Source organism: Aspergillus welwitschiae (assembly GCF_003344945.1).
Source record: "Aspergillus welwitschiae strain CBS 139.54b unplaced genomic scaffold BDQ94scaffold_10, whole genome shotgun sequence".
Lineage (NCBI taxonomy): Eukaryota > Fungi > Ascomycota > Eurotiomycetes > Eurotiales > Aspergillaceae > Aspergillus > Aspergillus welwitschiae.
In genome coordinates, this window is record NW_020798704.1 from 673,308 (window position 1) to 696,829 (window position 23,522).

At 51.2% G+C, this 23,522-nt stretch overlaps 8 protein-coding genes across 8 annotated transcripts; 5 read left to right on the forward strand and 3 right to left on the reverse strand.

Moving 5' to 3' along the window:
* The first annotated feature begins 680 nt into the window (after positions 1-680).
* On the forward strand, positions 681-5,460 carry BDQ94DRAFT_140424 (putative RSC complex subunit (Sth1)). The gene is made up of 3 exons (XM_026765621.1): positions 681-765; positions 836-4,551; positions 4,605-5,460. Exons 1-3 carry the CDS (start codon positions 759-761, stop codon positions 4,830-4,832), a joined length of 3,951 nt encoding a protein of 1,316 aa, XP_026628243.1. The 5' UTR covers positions 681-758; the 3' UTR covers positions 4,833-5,460.
* Positions 5,461-6,243: 783 nt separating this feature from the next.
* Positions 6,244-6,873, reverse strand: BDQ94DRAFT_140425 (uncharacterized protein; the record flags this gene model as incomplete). Its single annotated transcript, XM_026765622.1, has 1 exon — positions 6,244-6,873. A coding segment is annotated over exon 1 (278 nt), but the record flags the coding sequence as incomplete, so codon positions are not given.
* yop1 (putative membrane biogenesis protein (Yop1)) lies at positions 6,874-8,618 on the forward strand. The gene is made up of 6 exons (XM_026765623.1): positions 6,874-7,072; positions 7,341-7,547; positions 7,622-7,630; positions 7,760-7,823; positions 7,897-7,954; positions 8,030-8,618. The coding sequence occupies exons 1-6, from the start codon at positions 7,019-7,021 to the stop codon at positions 8,145-8,147; spliced, it is 510 nt and encodes a 169-aa protein (XP_026628245.1). The 5' UTR covers positions 6,874-7,018; the 3' UTR covers positions 8,148-8,618.
* Positions 8,619-10,291, reverse strand: BDQ94DRAFT_140428 (autophagy-related protein 101). Its single transcript, XM_026765624.1, has 3 exons — positions 9,813-10,291; positions 9,392-9,730; positions 8,619-9,306 (listed from the first exon to the last, which is right to left on the reverse strand). Exons 1-3 carry the CDS (start codon positions 9,889-9,891, stop codon positions 9,119-9,121), a joined length of 606 nt encoding a protein of 201 aa, XP_026628246.1. The 5' UTR covers positions 9,892-10,291; the 3' UTR covers positions 8,619-9,118.
* Positions 10,292-10,926: 635 nt separating this feature from the next.
* BDQ94DRAFT_158546 (MFS transporter) lies at positions 10,927-16,339 on the forward strand (the record flags this gene model as incomplete). The annotated part of the gene is made up of 13 exons (XM_026768966.1): positions 10,927-11,084; positions 11,181-11,533; positions 11,595-12,010; positions 12,113-12,481; positions 14,437-14,567; positions 14,633-14,793; positions 14,856-14,948; positions 14,996-15,025; positions 15,083-15,443; positions 15,502-15,555; positions 15,600-15,604; positions 15,717-16,034; positions 16,095-16,339. 13 exons carry the CDS (start codon positions 10,927-10,929, stop codon positions 16,337-16,339), a joined length of 2,694 nt encoding a protein of 897 aa, XP_026628247.1.
* An 893-nt stretch (positions 16,340-17,232) lies between these two features.
* BDQ94DRAFT_10701 (uncharacterized protein) lies at positions 17,233-17,632 on the forward strand. The gene has a single exon (XM_026763482.1). The coding sequence runs from the start codon at positions 17,361-17,363 to the stop codon at positions 17,586-17,588; it is 228 nt and encodes a 75-aa protein (XP_026628248.1). The 5' UTR covers positions 17,233-17,360; the 3' UTR covers positions 17,589-17,632.
* A 177-nt stretch (positions 17,633-17,809) lies between these two features.
* On the forward strand, positions 17,810-19,594 carry BDQ94DRAFT_140437 (DNA-directed RNA polymerase I subunit RPA49). Its single transcript, XM_026765625.1, has 3 exons — positions 17,810-18,008; positions 18,096-18,427; positions 18,495-19,594. The coding sequence occupies exons 1-3, from the start codon at positions 17,861-17,863 to the stop codon at positions 19,494-19,496; spliced, it is 1,482 nt and encodes a 493-aa protein (XP_026628249.1). The 5' UTR covers positions 17,810-17,860; the 3' UTR covers positions 19,497-19,594.
* Positions 19,595-20,824: 1,230 nt separating this feature from the next.
* On the reverse strand, positions 20,825-23,286 carry hemA (5-aminolevulinic acid synthase HemA). Its single transcript, XM_026765626.1, has 2 exons — positions 22,737-23,286; positions 20,825-22,663 (listed from the first exon to the last, which is right to left on the reverse strand). The coding sequence occupies exons 1-2, from the start codon at positions 23,080-23,082 to the stop codon at positions 21,060-21,062; spliced, it is 1,950 nt and encodes a 649-aa protein (XP_026628250.1). The 5' UTR covers positions 23,083-23,286; the 3' UTR covers positions 20,825-21,059.
* Positions 23,287-23,522: the final 236 nt, after the last annotated feature.

Genomic DNA, 23,522 nt, shown 5'->3' on the forward strand with positions numbered 1-23,522 from the left:
GATTCTCCTGTTTTGTCACCTACCGCCCTGTGTCTCCCCCGGCCTGGTCCAAACATCACGAAACTTGTCGCCAAGGTCCAGATACAGGCCGCTACCAGTCGCATTCATCGACATAAGGAGCTCCCCATCCCTCCACATCAGTAATTTAGCGCACTCGATCGCCCTTCCCTGCGCAAATTGTCATTTACCCTCGCTGTCCTCAATTCCCACGTGTTTCCCTAGGCGCTTGTTCGGGGCCTGTCGCATCCAGGTCGCTTCCACGTCGCCCCCCAGCGTGTCGTTTCGCTTATGAATACGTCCACCACGCGCTAAACCATGGCTTCTCTCCAGTCAGCACCCAGTATGGCGGCTGGAAACATGTCGTTGCCGCCAAACATCACGCAACAACAAATCCAAGAGGTCTTCCAGGTATGCTTTTCCGTCCCTTGTGGAAGCACTACCACCACACCTCCCTGTTATCTACCTGCTTTCTCTCCCTCAATATATATTCAATTAATTTTCAAATGTAAAATCCCTCTGACATAGCTCCTCGATAGAAATTCAAACAGATGCAGGAACAAGGCGTTCGCCATGATGACCCTGAATACCTTAAGGCCCACAATCTTCTATCAGCCTTTCAACGGCAACAAGCCTACCACAAACAGAGGCAGATGCAACAGCAGCAATTGCAGGTGCAGCAACGTCAACAGCAGCAGCAACAACAACAGCAGCAACAGCAGCTCAATGGCTCGAATACTGATGCTGTCGCTGCGAATGGCATGAATGGTACGTCCTATCTCTTCTCATTGTACATAGCATGTCGTATGGCTTGCTCATTGACTCGGATCCATTATAGGCCGCAACAATTCTATTCCCAGCGCGACAAATACCAATATACCGGATGCGAGCGCGACAGGGGGTCAACAGCCTGTAGCCCAGGGCGTCCCTCAGAAAGGCGCACCTGGGACCGGGAATAGCTTCTCTGCTGAGCAGCTTGCAACGCTTAGGAACCAAATCCTAGCTTTCAAGATGCTATCTAAGAACCTTCCGATTCCGGCTCGCGTTCAACAGCAACTTTTCCCTTCGAAGAAGCAGGAGACTCCTGCTCCATCCGAGAATGTCGCGGCTGCGGAAGGCGTCTTGGAAGCCACTGCTCAGAGCAAGCCGGATCAGCCAACTACAACAGAAGCCCCTCAGCACAAAGATTTCTATCAGAACTTCCAGGCGCCATACGATCTGATACCCAAGACTGTCAGCTTTACCGACCACGCCTCTCGCGCCAACCGCATGCGTATTCCCGCTTTGATGCCACCTGGAATCGACCTCGAGCAAGTGCGCGAGGAACGGGAAATAGCCCTCTACAACAGAATCAACGCACGAAAGGCGGAATTGGCTGAGCTTCCTGCCAATATTGGCGCGTGGGATTCTAGCCAGAGCGACACCGCCACTGCGGATGACTCTGTGAAGCTCAAGGCCCTTATTGAATACAAGATGCTCAATCTTTTACCGAAACAAAGACTTTTCCGGAAGCAGATTCAGAATGAGATGTTTCATTTTGACAATCTGGGCATGACTGCGAATCGTTCGAGCCATCGCCGTATGAAGAAGCAATCACTACGGGAGGCTCGTATCACCGAGAAGTTGGAGAAACAGCAGCGCGATGCTCGCGAAACGAGAGAAAAGCGCAAGCAGTATGATCATCTTCAGGCTATTCTTACTCATGGTGCCGAGTTGCAGACCGCTGCTGCCCAACAGCGTACTCGTATGCAGAAACTGGGCCGCGCGATGCTTCAGCACCACCAGCACATGGAGCGTGAAGAACAGAGACGTGTGGAGCGTACCGCCAAGCAACGTCTCCAGGCTTTGAAGGCCAACGACGAGGAAACGTATCTCAAGCTGCTCGGACAGGCCAAGGATTCTCGCATCTCTCACCTTCTTAAGCAGACCGATAACTTCCTCAAACAGCTTGCTGCCTCCGTCCGGGAGCAACAACGGAGTCTGGCCGAGCGCTATGGCGAAGAAGACCAGTTCTTTGAAGAAGATGAAGAAGAGGAGATTGCTTCCGGAAGCGAAGATGAAGGTGACGGAAAGAAGAAGATTGATTACTATGCCGTTGCACATCGCATCAAGGAGGAGGTGACTGTTCAACCTAGTATCCTTGTCGGTGGTACGCTCAAGGAGTACCAGATGAAGGGTCTACAGTGGATGATCTCCCTGTACAACAACAACCTCAATGGTATCTTGGCTGATGAAATGGGTCTCGGAAAGACCATTCAGACCATCAGTCTAATCACTTACATCATTGAGAGGAAGAAGAACAATGGTCCCTTCCTCGTCATCGTCCCTCTTAGTACCCTTACCAACTGGAACCTCGAATTTGAGAAGTGGGCGCCGTCTGTTTCTCGTGTTGTCTACAAGGGACCCCCCAATGCCCGTAAGCAACAACAGCAACAGATCCGTTGGGGTAACTTCCAGGTTCTATTGACAACCTACGAGTACATCATCAAGGATCGTCCGATTTTGAGCAAGATCAAGTGGACTCACATGATTGTCGACGAAGGTCATCGTATGAAGAACACTCAGTCCAAGCTGAGCAGCACGCTTTCACAGTACTACACTAGCCGTTACCGTCTTATTTTGACGGGTACACCTTTGCAAAACAACCTTCCCGAGTTGTGGGCACTGCTGAACTTCGTCCTGCCTAATATCTTCAAGTCCGTCAAGTCGTTTGATGAGTGGTTCAACACACCTTTTGCCAACACAGGTGGACAAGATCGTATGGAACTGAGCGAAGAAGAACAACTGCTGGTGATCCGTCGCCTTCACAAGGTTCTGCGGCCTTTCCTGCTGAGACGTCTGAAGAAGGATGTCGAGAAAGATCTTCCTGACAAGCAAGAGAGAGTCATCAAGTGCCGTTTCTCTGCGTTGCAAGCCAAGCTATACAGGCAGCTTGTCACACATAACAAGATGGCTGTCAGCGATGGCAAGGGAGGTAAGACCGGTATGCGTGGTCTTAGCAACATGCTGATGCAGTTGCGAAAACTCTGCAACCATCCGTTCGTGTTTGAGCCAGTGGAAGACCAGATGAACCCTGGACGAGGAACCAACGATCTGATTTGGCGTACTGCCGGTAAATTCGAGCTTTTGGATCGGATTCTGCCTAAGTTCCGAGCCACTGGCCATCGCGTCCTGATGTTCTTCCAGATGACGCAGATTATGAACATTATGGAAGACTTCTTGCGTCTTCGTGGATTGAAGTATCTCCGTCTTGATGGATCCACCAAATCAGACGACCGATCCGATCTGTTGAAATTATTCAACGCCCCGGATTCGGAATACTTCTGCTTCCTGCTATCGACACGAGCAGGAGGTTTGGGTCTTAACCTTCAGTCCGCCGATACCGTCATCATTTTCGATTCTGACTGGAACCCTCATCAGGATTTGCAAGCCCAGGATCGTGCGCATCGTATCGGTCAAAAGAATGAAGTTCGTATCTTGCGTCTGATCAGTTCCAATTCGGTTGAGGAGAAGATTCTGGAGCGAGCTCAGTTCAAGCTCGATATGGATGGCAAGGTCATCCAAGCAGGAAAGTTCGACAACAAGTCTACCAATGAGGAGCGTGACGCTTTGCTGCGGACGCTTTTGGAGACTGCTGAGGCAGCTGATCAGATTGGTGATCAGGAAGAGATGGATGACGATGATTTGAACGACATTATGGCGCGGTCCGACGAGGAGTTGACTACGTTCCAGCGTATTGATAAAGAACGACAGAAGACCGTACAGTACGGCCCTGGTCACAAGTACCCTCGTCTGATGTGCGAAGAAGAGTTGCCCGACATCTATCTTACGGAAGACAACCCGGTAACTGAGGAGGTCGATGTTGAGTTAGCTGGTCGCGGTGCACGTGAACGCAAGGTTACCCGGTACGATGACGGTCTTACCGAGGAACAATGGCTTATGGCTGTCGATGCGGATGATGACACGATCGAGGATGCTATCGCTCGGAAAGAGGCGAGGGTCGAGCGTCGTCGGGTGAACAAAGAGAAGCGTCAAAAGAAAACAGTGGGTGATTCTTCACCGGAGCCTTCCCGCGAGAACTCCGAGACGCCTCAGCCGAAGAAGCGTCGCAGAGGTCCCGCTCCCAAGCGCAAGGCTGAGGAGGTTGTGGAGGAAACGCCTCAGCCAAAGCGGAAGAGGGGAAGACAAGCCAAGCCGGTTGAGACGCTGTCTCCCGAGGATCGTGCCATCCTGCAACGCATCGTCAATACCGTATACCAAGCGTTAATGGACATGGAGGCGGAGCTGCCGGCCGATTCGTCAGACAGCGAGGATGGCCCTGTTACGCGGTCCATCATTGAGCCATTTATGAAGCCACCGCCCAAGTCGCATTATCCCGACTATTACATGGTCATTCAGAACCCGATCGCCATGGATATGATCAAGAAGAAGATCAACCGTGAGGAGTATCAGAGCCTGAAGGACTTCCGAAATGACATCCATCTCCTTTGCCAAAATGCCCGGACTTACAACGAGGATGGCAGCATCCTGTTCCAGGATGCCAATGATATCGAGGTGAGTAGACATCTGTGAGCAGACGAGATTGAGCAGTTACTGACCGTACCTAGGCAAAATGTTTGGCGGAGCTAAAGAAGGAGACCGAAGACTACCCACAGTTTGCCAACTACGATGACTTGGGTGGACAAGGCGGAAATGATCAGTCGACTGCTGCGGCATCGGGGGCCGAAACACCTTCAGCGGTTGCTACGCCAAAGCTGAAGCTCACGTTCAATAGCGGCAACCGAGACAACGCCGCGGCTGCAGGAGCCGGCAATGGCGTCAATGAGAATGATTGACATTGCTAATAGACGTTGGTGAAGACATAGTGGCTGTTATTTCTTGACATGGTTTAACGTGTTGCAAAAACTTCGAATACCTGCACATTACATTCTATGCTGTTTTGATCTGTCTTTGATATGCCCCCCCCCTTTTTTCCCTACCGACTTTTGCTCTGTGGATGGCGTTCCTGTGACCTTTTGGTGGCTGGGGATGGACGATGGTTGATGGCGCACTGCTCTATTCGATTTGAAGACGAGCGATTTCTCCTTTTACACTTCTCTCCCCGGAATCCTCTTCGAATTTTCTATTACTACACCTGTTTTTCTTTTTCTCTCTCTCTCTTCCATTTTCCTCATTTGAGTGCCGACGATGTCTAGACCGGGCAGGTCGTGGATCTTTCACTGTCACTTCGGACTCGGCTGGGAGGGTTCTGCCCGCCAGGGGAGTCTCGCTTTTGAAGATGACATTGGTTGTAATTGGATCTTCAACTATGTGATTTATTAGCGACGGTCAATGTAGCCCTACGTAATGTACCATGTTTGATGTTGGTGTGCAAAACTATGCCGTGTGGATTCCTATAGCTACGAGGGTAGACAGATTGACTGTGAGATACCGACAAAGAGAATATCATTGTAAACATGCCATCGTGTATTTCAAAACAGCTTGGGCCTGAATGATATTGGCCGACTTCTTCGTAGCTCGGTCGCAAGCTGTCCATAAGGCAGTAGATGCTTACACCATGAGATACATTATGACACCCGCAACATGCTATCTACACATTCGAATTGGAAATCCATATTTTACATGAGTTCTTCGACTTTCAGCCTGTTTCCAGTAAGAAGTTGAAAACCAACGTGTGGTTCGCTAACTATTTAGTTAGGAACCTCTCTGCCTATCAGGTTCACAGGCTCATAGATGGTGGGATAAAGTGTACTATGGATTGAAATGGAAACTAATTCCGCACACACAAACACCGGGCAGGATAATCCACTTCTTTCCACCAGATCTGTAGTCTAGTATTATTTCTAGAATTTCAGGACACCTTCTATTGATATAATAATTACCTACGTGTTTTTCTAGAGATTTTTTTACACCTACAAAAATTCGATAGATAGTTGCGTTCCGACTTGTGTGGGAATGGATTGTTGGATGCAACTGCAGATCTTGTTACGTATCAGACCCCCGGTCAATCCAGTCCGAAACTTTGGTAAGCGATCGGGATTCGTTCGATCTTTGGATGGGACGGGAATGGATCTCTCTTTCTCCGTGTCTTTCTCTTCCTCTCTAAACTATGTATAGAAGGTGGGCATATTACTGGGAGAGAAGGAGGTTCGGTCATTGGTTGATGGGGATGGATGCAGATGCAGATTTCATGTACCTACTTACTTAGTTACTACTAATACTACTAGTCCTACTAAATTCAAGCAGGTCCTGAATTTTGTCCTGGTCGGGAGGAACTCTTATCGACATAGATACTTTTTGGTGGTTGGAGTGTTTACTACTATCATTTAACATCATAGTTTACTTACTCCCTTTATATATGCTGGATGATAGATAGTATGTGCACTATGTAGAGCCATATCAGAGTATTAGTTAGTCGATAACTAATATTAATCAATAACTCACTATTTAATGTGAGGGATAATTCCAGCCCCAGTGGAGCCCAAAACAAAAAGAAAAAAAAAAAGCTGCACAAGAAAAAAGCCCTGCCGCCGGGGCCCGGACGAGACCCCCCGTAACATACTATACATCACTGATACCGAGCGTATCGATCGAACTGTCTGGAAGAAATCCCTCCAGAACTCCGTCCAAGAGAAAGTACACTGACTGTAGGAAAGAGTCAAATCCTCAGAAATCAAGCACACGACCAGCATCCCCATCTGACCCACCTTGAGATGCACTCTCATGTGCTTCTATTCCGGTCAAACAGATTGCTTGCTGGAACGTCATCTGGGGACAATAATGGCCAGCCCTCGACGTCATGAGCCCATCACGTGACCCCACCGTCATCCCGGCTGGCGGTTCCGTAACCGCCAGCTCGTCCTTTCGAATCTCACCTACTCGTTCGTCCTCCTCTCCTCTTCTGCCGCGCCCTGATAACGACCGAATCCGACTTTCGCTTTTCCTTCTCCAAGAGTTTACGAACCCAGATCTTTCATCCTTCTCCTAGTACAGCTTCTGCTATCTTCATTTTCCTTCGAAAATGGCCTCTTTCCAGGATCGTGCTCAGCACGCCATTGCCCAGCTCGACAAGGAGGTAAGTCGTGTGTGCGTTTTCTGGTTTTGTGTCCTATTCCTCCTCCCTGTCTCCCCCCAATCGGTTTGCGAAAGGGGTTTCCTTTCTACCTGCATTGTATCTGCTCGTTTATTCCTGTCTTACAATGTTTATTCATCACGGATTGGAATCGTCGGAGAGCTGGAGGATGGGATGAAGTCGTGTTGTTGTTCTCCGATTTCTGCCTACTTGCATATTTCTCAGCCGCCAGTTTCGAAGCTAAACTAACCATCTCCTCTTCACACTTTAGCTCTCCAAGTACCCTGTCCTCAACAACTTGGAGCGCCAGACCTCCGTCCCCAAGGTCTACGTGATCCTGGGCCTGGTCGGCGTCTACTTCTTCTTGGTCTTCTTCAACATCGCCGGTGAATTCCTCGTCAACCTCGCTGGTTTCCTCATCCCTGGTTACTACTCCCTGAACGCTCTGTTCACCGCCGGAAAGGCCGACGACACACAGGTATGCTCCATCTCTGTATTCCCTACTGTTTTCTTAGATGATAATTGTGCTGATGATCGTGACCCTGCGTTTAGTGGTTGACGGTATGTTTCTCGTGATCCCCGTTATCGCGACATAACTCGGGCGTTTCATACGCCTAGGTTATCTTTCTGCACGTGACGACGTGCGCTCGTCAGCTAGCGGTTATACTGATTGGCATGTGATTCTTCTAGTACTGGGTTGTTTACGCTTTCTTCACCGTCATTGAGAGCGCTATCTCTGCCCCCTACTGGTTCCGTAAGTATTCGCAACGTTTGATGGGATTCCTACAGTGGAAAGTACATAAACTGATCGCGACGCTTCAACACAGCCTTCTACTACATCTTCAAGTTCGCCCTTGTCCTCTGGATGTCTCTTCCCCAGACCAAGTAAGCTATCCACTTCCCGCAGCTCCGAAACCCATTATTATCATCACCAGAACTCTGACTGACTTTCTTCTCCAGCGGTGCCCAAGTTGTCTTCCACTCCTTCATCCAGCCCGTGCTCGGCCGCTTCTTCCAGGGCGGTTCCACTTCGGCCAACCTCCGCGCCCAGGCCGAGGCTGCTGCCAAGGACCAGTAAATAGCTAAACCGTGAACTCCGGGTGAATCTGTGGCTTGATCTCGGTCAACTCACAGAGTCAGTCGTGTCTCGGTTTATGTTTTGGAGGAATTTTGCAAAACAAAGGCAAGACGAAAGCTTTCCTTCTGGGATCCTTTCAATGCCGATATGTTTGGAAAAAATCGATGTAACTGGATGAAGCGGTGTGATTGATTGATTGATTGACTGATTGATACGATACGATACTTTGAGCCTTGTCGGGCGAGAATTGGGCTATCCTTGTGTGGTTGTTTTCATGCTGTTCATTTTTGCCATGACTTGAATCTAAGTAGAATTGCGTGTTGAATCTTTTTGCGTTGGTTGGAAAGGGGAGAGGTTATCACGGGCCTAATATCCGTGCTCTCTCCCATGGCTGTGTGGTATTATTATTATAGCTATACTTTGATGCATTATGCCTCGTTTCTTGGTAAATTGAGCATTGTCAATAACTTGACTGGACTGGACTTGACCCTCCTGGTCATTCATTCATTCATTCCTTTTTTCGTGTCTTCTCTTGTCTTCCTTCTCTGTCGAAGGGAAATGGGAGAGTGTAAGTGGTGGACATTGGGGGGTGGGGGGTATAAGAACATTTCATCCTCTGAACCGAATCCGAAGGAGACGCATATGATAAAGGGGACAAAAAGAAGCGGGATAAAATACACTTGCAAGAGAATCAAAGCTGGTAGTTGTTGTTGTTGTGGTTGCCACCGACGCCGGAATGGAAACGGACCAGGGGTGACGGCAGGCTGCTACTCCTGGGCAAACACATACTATGACATAGGTAGCATTCCATATGCATCCCCAGACGTGCCCTGCCGCGCCAGCCTGCCCTTCGGATTGTCTTCATGTATATCATATCAATATCGCGTCCAGGTGACCGTAGCCTGGGCACATTTTTTGTGTGTGATTAAAAGAAAAGAAGCAGTAGAGGGGTAGTAGGTAGGTAGCCTGCATCAGTATAACCCAAAGCGATTCTGCCAACCATCCGATCTCGGGTTTAAAACCACGCGATAAGGAAACGGATTCGAATCGCTCGTAGTGATCGGGGGAATGTGCTCCTTATCGCGGTTAACCACGGCTAGGATCTTCAAGACGGCTTTCTGAAGCATATTCTCCATTGCTTTGCGCACTTTGGCGCGTTCTAGACCCGGCAATCACATGTCAGCACAGGGGAGAGAGAGGCAATAGCTTGGCGGATGGGGGGGTGGGTTGGGTTGCGTCCATACCAGACTCTGTTCGAGGAGTGGCTATCGTCACGTCCAAATTCCACACTTCCCAGCATACTTCTTCCTCGCCCTTCCCTGATAGTCCGCCAAACCAGATTCCCGGTCGTCGACGTCGCTTTTCGTAGAATTCCACGGCCATCCGTGCCCGGACACCCCCGCCGCCGCCATCGGGGGCGCTGGCGGCGGAGGAGTGCTGGCGGACGAGGGAACTCACACGGGAGTCGATGAGGGTTTCGAGGTCTACGTCGTTGATGGCGGGGAGGGTGAAGTCGAGGACGTCGAAGGTGATTGGGCGGATGGAGGGGAAGTATCGGTGGAAGAAGATGGTGTTGAGAATACCTGTTTGTGGAGAGGAGATGTTAGTATTTAGGTTTTTGTAGTTATAGAGAGGACGATTCAGTGAAGAGAAGAACTGACTCACCTTTTAACACGTCGCGGACGTTGGTGGTATCTGCGAAGATCTCCAAAAAGTACTCCGGGGGCGTTTTGCGGGGCTCCATCTTGATGGGGGCAGCGACCGGTGCCACCCTCTTGTTTAAGATGGAGAAATTAACTGAGCTCAGCGATCGGCAAGCACAAGTGACGGTCCAGCTAAGTTCCAAGCTGAGCTGTCCAGCGGGGAAGGGGTTCCGACGTGTTTAGTCGAAGGATGGATCAGATCGAGTCTGGGGTTGAAGGGGGAGGAACCAGTGATGGCGATGACGCTGGCGTTCGGGGGGAGGGAGGGGGGACAGAGCGGGATTGATTGACTAGGACCGGTGTGGAGATGTTGGCATGGAGAAAGGTTTATGGGGGAGGCATGGTTTGCTGGGGATATAATCCATGTGTATACAAGGATTCTGAAGGGCAGAGTTATATATGGAGGAGAAAGAAAGGAAGAGAAGAGAAGAGAGAAGATAAAGAAAGGAAGATAGAAGATGATGATGAAGGGAAGAATAATGGAGAGTCATGGCGTGTATGTAATGATGGGGAGCCCCTCGCCTGTGACGGTATGATGGCTGTTCTCCTTATCCCTTATCAGCCCTGATAGGGGGCATCCGCGTCCGTATCGTCTGGTATTGGCGGTACCTGGCAAACTGCGTCCACGTCGGACAGAATCAGGCTGAGATGCAAATGAAAAGAACAGAACACCGTGACTTCTAATAATGATGATGCAACTAATCGCGGGGATGAAGTGGCACAAACTATTGCCATTCGGTTCTTCTTCCCAGTCCCCACAACTTCTGTCTGTCTACTAGTCTAATCATGTACAGAGCATATATCTTAGTCTATATCCTCGCATCCGTGATAGCCTGACCCGCTGGTGACGATCATACGTGGTTGCTGCTGGCTGCTCTTTAGCCGAGGCCGCTCTAGGGACCCTCGATCCCCGACCGTGCTTCCCGTCGCTCTTCCATCACTCACGCCGTCTCTTCGGCTTTCCTTGTGATTCCCAACCTCCATTCTTCTTTTTCTTGCTTTCTATTTTACCTCGTACGATGAACTACACTGCTCCCTGTATCTGAGAAACTGTTCCCGATCATCTTTGCTCCATAATGATCAGTGCTACTAAGCGCTGGTTCCGGCGCAATCGCAAGGGCCTTGCGATCGGAGCTGGCGTGATCGGAGCGGGCTATCTTGCAGGCCAGTATCTGCTGTCCAAGATCTCAGAGGCACGCGAGCGCATGAGTAGTGACCGCATTGCTCGGGAGAAGTAAGTGATGGGCCTTCCTTACCTCTTATTATCTCAACGCTGTGACCTGCTCGCGTGTTCGAAAACAGTAACTGACGGCTATTGCCTCTTGTCCAGCTTGCGGCGACGCTTCGAACAAAATCAGACCGACTGTACCTATACTGTGCTAGCCCTATTACCGACCGCGGCGGAGGATATCCTCGAGGCACTTCCCGTGGAAGAATTGACCAAGGAACTCCAGAAGAAGCGTGCCGAACGACTAGCTCGTCTTAACGCTGGGGAAGGAACAGGCTCGGATCTAAGCTCGGTGGGCCCCAGTATAACGGACGACGATCGGCGAAGCTTGTCTAGCTTCCAAAGCGATGGCTTTGTCCGTACGAGTCAATTAGGGGAGTCGACCATCGAGGGGAGCGGCTCCCCACGGCCGAAGCGAAACAAGACCCAGCTATGGAACGAGGTCAAGATAACCTGTCAGTCACCCATTATTGTCACTTCTTTACAGGAACCAACGAGTCTAACGGACCATCATAGCTATCACTAGGTCGTTTACACTCATCTATACCCTGACCTTGCTGACCATCTTCACTCGAATCCAACTCAACCTGCTCGGCCGACGCAACTATCTGTCCAGCGTGATCTCCATGGCTACACCCCCTGCGGATGGATCGACTATTCGTCTTGAGGATCACGATGACGATGACCTCACACAAACACTGGGAAATGACTTTGAGACAAATCGGAGATACCTTGCCTTCAGTTGGTGGCTGCTTCACCGAGGCTGGAAGCAGTTGATGGAGGAGGTGCAGGCCGCCGTGACAGAGGTGTTCGGTCCTTTGAACCCCCGGGAGGACATTTCGGTGAGCAAGCTGTCGGAATTGATCCTACAAGTCCGTGGGAAGATAGAGGGCGTGACCGAGGAGGACAGGAAGTACGTTGACTATGAGCAAGTCCTAGTGGCCGGGTGCTGACCGTTCATTTGTCTTATCAGGTATCGGAAGTGGTTGTCTTATGTGCTCCCCTCGCGGGAAGAGGAGGACCATTTGTTGCAGGAGTCTGGGGTTCTCGGAGTGACGGAACCCGCGACGCCTCAAACAACAGCATCGCTGCGCCATCTCCTGGACGAGACGGCCGACCTGATCGACTCTCCGACTTTCACTCGTGTCATGTTGCTTCTCAACAACGAATGCTTCCAGACTCTCATTGAACAATGCAAGGCCGACGCGTTCAAGTCGTCCACTCAGGCGCCCACGTCCGTTCCTCAGTCGTTCACATCGGTCGCCACGGTCGTCCCCGCGGCTGACGGCTCCGACACGAAGACGAAGCTGGCAAACGTGTTGGCCGTTCTGGCTCGACAAGCCCATGTGATCGGAAATGGGACAGCTCCCCCCAACTTGTATCTTACTTCCATCGAACAAGGAGTACGAGAGCTCGAGGCCTTTGCGGCTGTTATATACAGCTCAAATTTTGACTCTGAGCTGCTTGGGACCGATCCAAGGACGCAGCCATCGGGAGCAGAGGCGGGCTTTGATGTTCCTACATCGCCTGCCCCCGAGATGATTGAGAAGGAGGAGGTCAGCGAAGAAGGACCTACCCCAGGAGCGTCCGTCGTAGCAGTGGACGATGACTCGGCCTTTGAGAAGGCATGGGGGAAGGCTGTAGACGACCAACCGTCGAGCAGTTGACCGTGTGACCGTATGCGGGCTTCTAGAGAATGTTGGGGAAGTTCGGGAATATCTGTGGCATAAATGGTCCCTAATCTATCCGGAGTCTCGTTTCGGCGCGGACTGAGGGAAGATATGGTATGATTGTATGATAGCTCGTGGTGGCGAGTAATTATTCTTTATGACAAGCTAGCTTATATGGGTTATGGGTATTCTAGAATCATTACCGGAAGGGCGGGGCATGTTGCTAGACTGGATGTTGAAAGTATCAGTATTCTCGTCCGCGTCCTCACTCCTCAGGGTGTTGGGGGGGACGTGGGACGAATGAAGGGCAGCACGTGGCCAGCCACTGCCACACATGATGGGCCCAAATGATCAGACTTGACAATCTTTGCCGAGCGACTTGGGAAGACTTCGATTTGCGCGCTTATGCAGGTTGTACGACTGTATACGGCATCTGTGCTACCCGGTCCATATCTCTTTGCTCTCTCATTGGGCCTACATGTGCATTTAGCTTTGAGTTTCGACCTGTGGCTGGATTCTGTAGTGGCCTGAAAGCATGAAATTCGACAGCGCGCAGATACTTCGTCGTCGTTCGAATGTCTATAACTCTCCCGATTTTGCCCAGAGCTTAGGGAAACGAACTGCTCGAGACCAGCCGATTGTGGGGTAGATAAGCTTAGCGAAGGAAGGGATCTGCGGGGAAAGGTGGGTTTGGCACGGCTACTATCTATTGAGTCCAGTGGAGTTGGCCATGGCTGGGCTACTGCTTAAAAGTACCTGCTCACTGCTTACTCTCTACTCCTACTAGACTAGGATTGTGATCCCGGGACAGGGAACTGGCAGACTGGATGGAGCTGGCAGCCGGGCATGTTCTCCTCCATTCCATTCCTCTTAAACTCTCTCCCCCTCGGCATGTTACATCCGTCCAGACTGGCATCATCTTCGGTTCCTACCCAGGTAAAGCCATCACCATGGCCTCAGACTGTGCAGATAAGCAATCGGATGAAACCTTCGAGTGGCACGGCTTGGGAGCCACCATGGATCGGACAATCATGCTAAGCAATGCCCAGCCTGTCAGGCTATCTGACTTGCGGATTAGGCCGAAATGGGTAGGATTTGTCCGACCCGTCCCATTTTCCTCGCTAATGTAAGGCCTCCCCGAGTCAATGAGTTAATTGGTCCTCGTCCACTGCCGTGTTCATCACAGCGGGCTGTATAGGCTATTGGTTAGGCTAGATGGTTCGTCAGCCGCCATCGATGCAGTCCGTATTCACTATCAATCTGTCTGGCACCCCTGCTTGCCCCTCTTGTGCTGTCTTTTCTTCTTTCTGCTCCCCTATGCATGGCCAATTGTCGTGATCCTCTGCTCAAATAGTGTCTCTGCGCCGTATCTCGTCTGTTTACGCGCTCATCGTGTCATACATCCCTTGCTTCTCGAACTTTGTTTTGGCACCTTTTATCTGCCGAGAGTACGCCCTTGTCAACTGGAGTAATCCGGTCACGATATTTCTATCTATCGTGTCGCAATACCGCGCAGAGACACAGAAGCGTACAACAATATTCATATTTCCGCGCACAACTCGCGATGGGGTCATCCGAAGGTACAGTTCATACGCATCGAGGTCTCACGAAGACGATAATGACCTCAATTTGCGTAAACAGAGACCATAGACCGCTCTCCTCAGCCCGGACCCGGATTGAAACCTGAGGACCACATTGAAGCGCTTCCCTCAGACCTCCCTGTTCTTACCACAACCACGGAGCGCAGGCTCTTGGCCAAGATTGACTGGCACATCGTCCCATGTCTCTGTGTTCTGTATCTACTTGCTTTCCTGGATCGGTATGTGCCTCCGTGCTGTCTTTGTAATGAGATGTCATTTCCATAACAGTTTATGTCTGGTACAGTGTCAATATCAGTAATGCGGCCGTACTCGGGCTCGAAACGGATCTCAACATCGCGACTGGAACGAAGTACAATACCGCACTCACTATATTCTTTGTGCCCTACGTTATATTCGAGATCCCGTCCAATATCTTGCTGAAGAAACTGAAACCTCATGTATGGTGTACGTGTCCTACGTACATGAACGCCGTTGTGCACCGTTTACTGGGTTGCTGATGATGGCAGTGTCTTTTTGTATGTTCGGGTTCGGCCTCGTCACGATATGTCAGGGCTTAGTCTCAAACTGGGGTGGACTGATGACTACACGCTGGTTCCTGGGTATGAAGGCATCCCCATCCAACGACACATAGCTAATATCGACACAGGGATGTTTGAAACGGGCATGTTCCCTGGATGTAGGTGATCTCTTTCCAAAGCTCTGAGAGTCTTTTGCTAATAGAGTGCCTGTCAAGGCTTCTATCTTCTGGGCATGTGGTATAAGCGTAGTGAGGCACAGAAGCGCTTTAGTTTCTTCTTCAGCTCGACCACATTGGCGGGCGCCTTCGGCGGCCTGCTTGCCAGCGGTCTAGGGGAGATGGCCGGGCTCCGAGGTTACGGGGGCTGGCGCTGGGTTTTCATCATTGAGGGAGTTATCACCTGCGTGGTTGCCATTGTCTGGTTCTTCATAATCCCCGGGTTCCCAGAGGATGTCAAATGGCTTAATGAGGAAGAGCGAATGTACATCCGGGCTAAGCTGGCTCGTGATGCAGGGAAAGCTGGGCATGATGCTCGTATGGGTTGGCGCGATGTGTTGGCTGTGTTCAAGGACTGTAAGTATATCCGAGGGCCAGGAGGCCCCCCTACATTCCTGCATATGCTGACTGAGATATAGACAAGATCTTTCTTGGCGGATTTATGTATTTTGGGCAGGTTGTCACAGCATATGGTAAGTTTGATTGCCATCTTGATCCGTGAATATCTGGAAAGTAGTATAGGTTAACAAACTCAGGATATGCTTTCTTTGCCCCGACTATTATCAAGACCTATGGCTACGGAAGTATGTATTCGTCACCACTAAATGCGCTGTATGCTGAGCTTTTGTACCAGCCATCCTAACGCAACTGTACTCGATCCCACCGTGGGCAGCTGCGTTTGCATTTTCGATGATAATTGCAACATTTTCGGATCTCACCAGACACCGGTTGGCTTTCACTTTGATTCCTACAGCCATCGCCATGGCTGGATTTGGAATACTATTGAATGTACACGGAGAGGCTCACCGACACGTCCAATACGGCGCGCTCTTCATGGTGACCTGTGGCTGCTATAGTGCGATGCCGGTTATCGTATGCTGGTTTGCTATGAACCTAGGGGGTCATCGCAGGCGGAGCGTGGGCACGGCATGGCAGGTTGGGTTCGGTAACAGTAAGTGACGTCGACGCAAAGCATAAATTGATGACGCTGCTGACATGGCTTATCTACCAGCGGGAGGTATCATCTCCACATATGCATTTCTAGCCAAAGATGCGCCTGAATATCGGAATGGTTACATTATCAGTCTGTCCTTTATCTGCTTCTCTGCGGCCTGCTGCATTGGATACTTTGTGGCTCTCTGGACGGAGAACAAGCGACGAGACCGGGTCATGGCCAATGGCGCCCCAGCGGAGCTGCGAGAAGATGAAGAAGAGGTACAGGGAGATCTGGCGGTGACCTACCGCTACGGCTACTAAGCGATTGTCCCAATGCAGCTTGAGAATCCTCATCTTCAACTCTGGCGGACATCTACATTCTACATAGACCACGATGTTATTCCTAGGTATACAGTAGTAGATAGGGCTGGCTAGGGCTGGCCTCGATAATACACACGAACAGGTGAAACGGGAATAGTGAATCTCAATGCCATTGAACGCATCATAACAACGAGTCTTTTTTTTCTCAATGGTAATGGGTTCCCACCGCATGCCACGGTACTGAAGGTACACGCACCGGGAGGGTTGATGTCACGGGCAAGGCCCAAAGCGGTAATGCCAGTCTCGGTAAAGCAGTGGATGACAATCAGCGAGCCAATCAGCGCCGGCGCAACACTAGCGAGCCCTTAGCGGCATTGCATGCTGAGTCAGCCACGGCGCACACAAGAAGCTCAACCGCGGCCGCTCTCCATCATTCTTGCAACCATCTCTTCATCCTCGCAGAAGTGTGAGTACCCCCTCCTAGCCTGCACGGGTTGCAGTGCTTCATCGTCTGGCTGGGCCAACAGTGACTGACTGACTGGTATCAGTTTCGAATTCTCTTCGAAGATGAGAGCCAAGTGGAGAAAGAAGCGCGTCCGTCGCCTCAAGCGCAAGAGAAGAAAGATGAGAGCTAGATCGTGAGTGCTATTCAAGCAACGAGCAAATCAAATCGACAAGCAACTAACCCATTCCCGCAGCAAATAAATTACTCGCCCACTCCATCTCAGCTCTTCATGTGAACGCTCAAGTTGAACGCTAAACATGACAATTGCGACGACGTCACGATGATGATTCCAGTTATGATCGTTACGTGGTTCGGTATCTCAATCGAGGCCTGTCTGGTCTGCCACAACATTCTCGGTGCAATCGACTTCGGAGCCCGCCGTTCAGCAGGTTGAAAAGCGATTTTCTCCACATCCAATCCCTCGGGCTCGTTATAACGTTTTCGATCTTCTCTTGATTTCCTTTTGATCCAGACAGTGGGGGTGCGAGTGCCGCATCTTTTCCTTCGGAGGTACGAATGTGTTTGGTGGGGTTGGAAGGCACGGTGGAAGAGTCGAATGGTCTTTCTGTATTCCTGTACTATCTTACTCTTGCCATTGCCGATGAGCTTTTGCGTGGGGACTGGTCAATTTCTCGTGTCCTGGGTTCTGTTGGGGAAATCCGATGGAATTCCGGGCCATGGAGAGGTCATGAGAATTTATTCCAAATACCAAAAAGTTTACGACGCACAGCTTATTCTCTGTAAATCTTCATGAATCACCGTAGCATGATCTTGTAGATGAATCCATGATATCCAAATTGTCAATCGCCCTATAATGATAGGGCCATAATGAACAGAGAGATTGTGCGTATGAAAGGCTGCCCGCCTGGACGCTTCTCCGCCTTCCGCTCACAGCCCGCCTGACCGCCTTCAACTTTTTTTCGTGGAATTTTCCCTCCACCTGCCCGATAATCTCCCTGCCAGTCTATTCTCTCTCCGCGGCGTCGCATTTCCCTTCAATTCCTTATCCAGACATAATGCCGTCCGATAAGGTTGAAAAGAAGCGCAAGCGCGCTTCCGATCGCCATGAGAGGCCCAGCAAGAAGCCCGCGCTCGAGCTGCAAGATCTGCCTCCGCTGGCCTCCAGCGTCGTCGAGGATGATAGCGAACTAGCTCCGGTGATCAGTATGCTGCACCTTTTCACACATTAACTTTCTTACCTTCACGGCATGTTCATATGAAATGGGAAAGGTCTAATATAATCCACTGCAGTCACTACTCCCGGTCTCAACGCCCCGCGCAATCTCCGCCTCAACCCATACCTCAAGACCCGCAGCAAAACCTCCTCCTCGTCGTCACGGAACAAGGGCATCGTCTCGTCGGAATTGCTGCTACAGTCCTCCGAGCACCCCAAGCTGGACTTCGTGGGTCGCGAGGCCGAGGAGGATGCCGATTCCCAACTGAAGCACTACGTCGCGGTCGTGGACCCGGAGAACAAAACCTGGCAGTTCATCGAAGTGCGGAAGATGACTCTGCGTGGCGCCGTTCGCAAGATGAGAGCCATTGAAGAGGAGGAAGAGGAGGAGAGTGACGAGGAGGAAATGGTACGCTCAATCCTCTCCTCTACGCCCTTCACTCGGGCTATAAGCTGACCCTTCACCCTTCAAATAGAAAACTATGCGCGCTCAAAGAACAGAGCTCACCAACACCTTCGGTACCAAACAATCTCGCAAGGCCGCTCAATCGCTTGCCGAAAACGCCCAGCTCTCCAACGTGCCCTCAGGCGCCGCCTCCGCCGCTGAAACCGCCATTCTGGGCGCAATGCCCGCCGACGCAGCCACAGATATCGCCTCCAAGACCGCCGCCCTGCAAGCGCAGGTTCAAGCCGCGAAGCCTCTGCCCCAGGCTAACCTGGACGCCGCGCACCCGTCAGAAGTCTACCCACTTGATGTCCTCGTCCCCAACGGCCTGGCCACTCTGCGCCAACTCCCCAACATCAAAGAATGGCAAGACAGCGTTAACTCCGGCGCCGCCGTCAACACCACCTCGCGGTACGTCTCCCGCCGCGTCGAAGCCGTCGCCCTCTCCGGAAACACCACCCACCTCCAAATCCTCCGCTTCATCCTCCTCCTCCTGGAACTCGCCCGCGGTCTCCGTCCCGGCCGCGACAAGTCCGCCGGCCCAGGCAGCAAGCGTCTTCCTCCCCGCGAAGACCTCCGCCGCATCCTCTCCGGTGGAACAACCAGCGAGAACTCCGCCAGCGGCGAACAGCTCGCGGACCCCGTCATCGACACCGTGCGCCGCAAGTTCGCGCCCCAGGGTGCTTCCCTCTCCAAGAACGACATCACCTTCCTCCACACTACCATCTGCGCCCTGTCGCTGCACATCCCGCCCCAACCTTCCAAGGATGGCGGCAATAGCTCCGCCGGCGGAAACGCCCCCAACGAGCTGGCCACCGATCCTTCGGATCTCCGTGATGATCTGCGCCTGGATAATGTCGCTATCACGCAGTATTTCCGCGAGTTGGGCTGCCGCGTCGACAAGCCCCGCGAGTCGGAGTTTGCTAAATGGGGTATCAAGGGTGGTAAGGCTGAGGCTGCGGCTAGACGGGTTGCTAGGTTGAAGATTCCAGTTGAGTTCCCGAAGGTTAGTCGTGGTGGTGGACGGAGGTAGATGGATTCAATTGGGAATGGAATTCGTTGTGATTGATTGTGTAAGTTAGCATTATTTCTCTGTATGTATGGATGGATACAAAAGAACGTCGTTTTCTCTCTTCCATTGTTTCACTTGGGCAGCTGGACCACTCTAAATTGGCTAAGCTTGCAGTAGTTCACTTGTAAATCAAGAGTCATTTCAGCTCCGTGACTTCTAGTCAATATCACTAGTAGTAACCTATCTAATGCACATGTCAAGTCTCAGGAAGTCAATCGTATATATGCCAGTGTTGCGATACGATATAGGTATAATATGGCTAGTACTATCTAACTAGATAGAGACAACAACAACAATTCTTATATTTCCCTTACTACCATACTACATACAGCCTTTAATGAACTGCAACTTTCTTTCTTTCTTTCTTTCTGTCTTTCTTTCTCTATATATACCAACTACTATGACTACCGATTATGATTATACTATAATGCACCAGTCAAATTTACTTATACAGTACTAAATTAGAAGTAACTGCTACTAGACATCATCACTTCTACCTCGCCAAATACTAACTCAACCTGGCAAGTGATAAAATCCCTACTATCACTGCTGAAAATATACTTTCTCAAGAAAAAAGGTAACTCAGATAATCCTAGTAACTCTGATTTAGACGTAGAATAGAATATTCACGTTAGTAGTAGTAGTAGTAGTAGTACTACTAATATTTACTTGTAAGTTTGTTACCAGTCTTTTACTACCACACGTTATACTTAATATATACCAGTACTACCTGTAGTTGAATATTGTACGCAGAATAGACTGAATTATCGCTGAATTCTAATTCATAGAATCTTAATGTGCAGATGTGTTGTGGATACTACCACCACCAGAATAAATAAATATAGCCCTCAGTAGTGACAGATAGTCAACACCAAAAAAAGGAAACTCCCACACGAGAGAGAGATGCAGAGAACTCGTCCGAAGAATCGAGGCGAGGCGCTGATGACAGTTGAGATGGCTAGTGAATTGATCACATGATAAATGACCATGATATTCTGAAGAGGGGGCAATCTGGATTGAATTCGGAGTTAAAGAAGATCATACTATCTTAGCATCACCCAGTTCATTTACTCAGATGACAAGGTGTTGTCGGTCTGAGTGGAATCCGGGATTGTAGGGGAAGATGAGAGTAACACTGAGGATTGTGCTGGATAGTGATTAGTAGGTGTAGCGACAGTTCTGACACCGGATATTCTCTTTCGACTACGGGATAGCCATCTGCAATGGTAAATGCATGTAGACTACAGAATACATACTACATCTACAATGATACTAGGAAAAATATGCGCAGCATAATGAGGAATAGACATGATCAATTCGATCTAGAACCCAAATTCATCGGTAACGACTGGCCGGTTCCATGTGTCTTTATCCACCTTCATATTTCATATTATGATAGAGCAAATGGCCAGAGTCTGGTCATATGGTCATGCTGGGATTGAAATCCGACAGCAGAGAAAAGAAAAGTAATAGTAACGATCAACTCATCCAGACCACCACATTATTAGCCTGAACCGAAAAGGTTTAAGCAGCAGCCACTCCCACGGGGATTGAGGCAGCAGCAGCAGCGGCGGGACGCACCGGAGTGGCGGTCTGCATGCGGGAAGCGGCCTGAGAGAGCGCCTCGGCAGCAGCCGTCTGGAACTCCCGCGTCACGGCAGCTTCGACGGTTTCGTTAGGCTGCAGGCCCAGCTGCGCGTCCTCCCAGATGGGCTGGTTGGCGGCCTCGGCACCCTCGACACCCACGCCAACAAAGCCTCCCTGGGCCTCCCAGTCACTGGCGCGCTTGATGCCCAGATCGTTCCAGACGGTCTGCAGAGCCTGCACCAAATGGTCCCGGTGCTCCTTGACGTGGCCGGGGGTGGGGGTGATGCGGAGACGCTCCTCACCGCGAGGCACGGTGGGGTAGTTGATGGCCTGCACATAGATGCCGTGCTCCTCGAGCAGCTTGTCCGAGGCCTGCTTGGCCACCTCGGCATCACCAACGAGAAGAGGGATGATGTGAGACGGGTTTGGAATCACCGGAATATCCAGCTCCTTGAGTGATTCCTTAACCGCGCGAGTGTGCAACTGTTGCAGGACGCGGTCGCGCTGGTGCTGTGCCTGGTACTGGATGGCGGTGTCCGCTCCAGCCATGGTAGCCGGGGGCAGCGAAGTTGTGAAGATGAAACCGGGGGCGAGAGAGCGGATGGTGTCCACCATTGCCGCCGATCCGGCAATGTAGCCACCAACGCAACCATACGCCTTGCCGAGAGTACCGGTGATAATGTCGATACGGTCCATGACGGTTCCTTTGGTGTCACGAGGGTTGGCCGTATCTTGAGAAGCGTAAATGTCGTAGTCGAGGTGCTCAGCCACTCCCGCACCGTGAGGTCCGTACATACCCACGGCATGGACTTCATCGAGGAAGGTGATGGCACCGTACTTGTCGGCCAGATCACAGATCTTTTCGATGGGGGCAATGGATCCGCACATACTGTAGACGGATTCGAAAGCAATAATCTTGGGAACGTTCAGAGGGAGAGATGCAAGTTTGGTTTCCAGATCGACCAGGTCGTTGTGCTTGAAAACCATCTTCTTGGCTCCAGAGTGACGGATACCCTGGATCATGGAGGCGTGGTTGAGACTGTCAGACAGAATGACACAGTCTGGCATCTTACTGCCCAGAGTCGCCAGAGTCGCATCGTTGGCCACGAAGCAGGAACTGAAGACCAGCGCAGCCTCCTTGTTGTGAAGTTTGGCCAAAGTGCTCTCGAGAGCAACGGCGTGCTGGTTGTGTCCGGAAATGTTGCGAGTACCTCCGGCACCCGCTCCGTAGTTGTCCAAGGTCTTGTGCATAGATTTCAGCACCTCGGGGTTACGACCCATGCCGAGGTAGTCGTTGGAGCACCACACGGTCACCCTCTCTTCAGGAGAAGCGGTGTGGGCACGAGGAAACTCCTTGGCCAGGCGATTGATGTTATTGAAGTACCGGTACGATTTGTCCTTGTGTTTCTTCTCGAGCTCGCCCTGGTAGAATGCATTGTAGTTGAAGGGTGCGGCGTTGGGGGCATGGGGACGAGGGCCGGGCACGGTAGCGGCAGAAGGTTCGAGCTGCTGCTTGGGAACACCGGTAAGACCGGGGTGAACTAGGGGGAATTCCGTCAGTACAATTACATTGGCGTTGTGACTGTGCGAGAGAAAATAAAGAAAAGCACTAACCTCGCTGTGACTCCTTGTAGACATTCGGGGTCACATCAGCGCCATTGCCGGCGGTGGAATGCAACGCTCTCTTGCCGACAGTGGGCCGGAATTGCTTGGGGTTCAGGCCCGCCACACCGGCAGTATAAGAGGTGAACCGCTTGGTGTGAGCCAGGCGAGCACTCTGCACCGCCAGAGCCTTGCTCATCACTGGGCAGCGACGAGCCAGGACCTGGAGGTTGGACATGGTGCCTCCGCCAGGGCTGGTGCTGGGACGGGTCGCGGTCGACAGTGAGCGCAAAGTGGTCGGGGAAGTGCGCTTGAGGAACGGGCACATGGCCCGGGACTGCTGGAGAAGCGACTCCATGGAGACTCGAATGAGCGGGCAGACAATTCGAGACGGAGAGTGCAAGCCGAAGGAATGAGATAGCCCCTAATTGACGATCAGGAAGCAATGGATGTGGAGGAATGGGGAGAAGAAGAACAGGGTAGTGAAGAGGAGAAGAAGGGAAAAGGAAGAAGACAAGACAGGATATCTGGAAGATTCAAGATTTGGGAGGGGAAAAATTACTGGCCTCCCGATTACGGGATACCATGACCGGTAATGAATGTAATTCTAGGTATGACTCGCCGAGGCTGACGATCGAGGCGTCGCTGATTGGCCGTTCGGCAGGCCGGCATGGGGGACAGCATGCTGACTCAGACAAACGGACCACTCACGGCGTAAATCAGGCCACCCGGTCTTTGCTCGGCTGGAGATTTGGTGAAACCCTGGGCCAGGGATCGGACAGATAATCAGCCAGTTAC

What these genes read in the sequence shown, in the direction of transcription:
- yop1 (XM_026765623.1), top strand. Translation starts at nt 7,019, where the DNA reads ATGGCCTCTTTCCAGGATCGTGCTCAGCACGCCATTGCCCAGCTCGAC. An exon ending in CTCTGCCCCCTACTGGTTCC is followed by an intron (nt 7,824 to 7,896) that starts GTAAGTATTCGC and finishes GCTTCAACACAG; the next exon opens with CCTTCTACTACATCTTCAAG. An exon ending in ATGTCTCTTCCCCAGACCAA is followed by an intron (nt 7,955 to 8,029) that starts GTAAGCTATCCA and finishes TTTCTTCTCCAG; the next exon opens with CGGTGCCCAAGTTGTCTTCC.
- hemA (XM_026765626.1), bottom strand. Translation starts at nt 23,082, where the DNA reads ATGGAGTCGCTTCTCCAGCAGTCCCGGGCCATGTGCCCGTTCCTCAAG. An exon ending in CTACAAGGAGTCACAGCGAG is followed by an intron (nt 22,664 to 22,736) that starts GTTAGTGCTTTT and finishes AATTCCCCCTAG; the next exon opens with TTCACCCCGGTCTTACCGGT.
- BDQ94DRAFT_140428 (XM_026765624.1), bottom strand. Translation starts at nt 9,891, where the DNA reads ATGGAGCCCCGCAAAACGCCCCCGGAGTACTTTTTGGAGATCTTCGCA. An exon ending in CGTCCGCGACGTGTTAAAAG is followed by an intron (nt 9,731 to 9,812) that starts GTGAGTCAGTTC and finishes CTCCACAAACAG; the next exon opens with GTATTCTCAACACCATCTTC. An exon ending in CACTCCTCGAACAGAGTCTG is followed by an intron (nt 9,307 to 9,391) that starts GTATGGACGCAA and finishes TGCCGGGTCTAG; the next exon opens with AACGCGCCAAAGTGCGCAAA.
- BDQ94DRAFT_10701 (XM_026763482.1), top strand. Translation starts at nt 17,361, where the DNA reads ATGTGTTTGGTGGGGTTGGAAGGCACGGTGGAAGAGTCGAATGGTCTT.
- BDQ94DRAFT_140424 (XM_026765621.1), top strand. An exon ending in AGGATGCCAATGATATCGAG is followed by an intron (nt 4,552 to 4,604) that starts GTGAGTAGACAT and finishes GACCGTACCTAG; the next exon opens with GCAAAATGTTTGGCGGAGCT.
- BDQ94DRAFT_140437 (XM_026765625.1), top strand. Translation starts at nt 17,861, where the DNA reads ATGCCGTCCGATAAGGTTGAAAAGAAGCGCAAGCGCGCTTCCGATCGC. An exon ending in CGAACTAGCTCCGGTGATCA is followed by an intron (nt 18,009 to 18,095) that starts GTATGCTGCACC and finishes AATCCACTGCAG; the next exon opens with TCACTACTCCCGGTCTCAAC. An exon ending in AGAGTGACGAGGAGGAAATG is followed by an intron (nt 18,428 to 18,494) that starts GTACGCTCAATC and finishes CCCTTCAAATAG; the next exon opens with AAAACTATGCGCGCTCAAAG.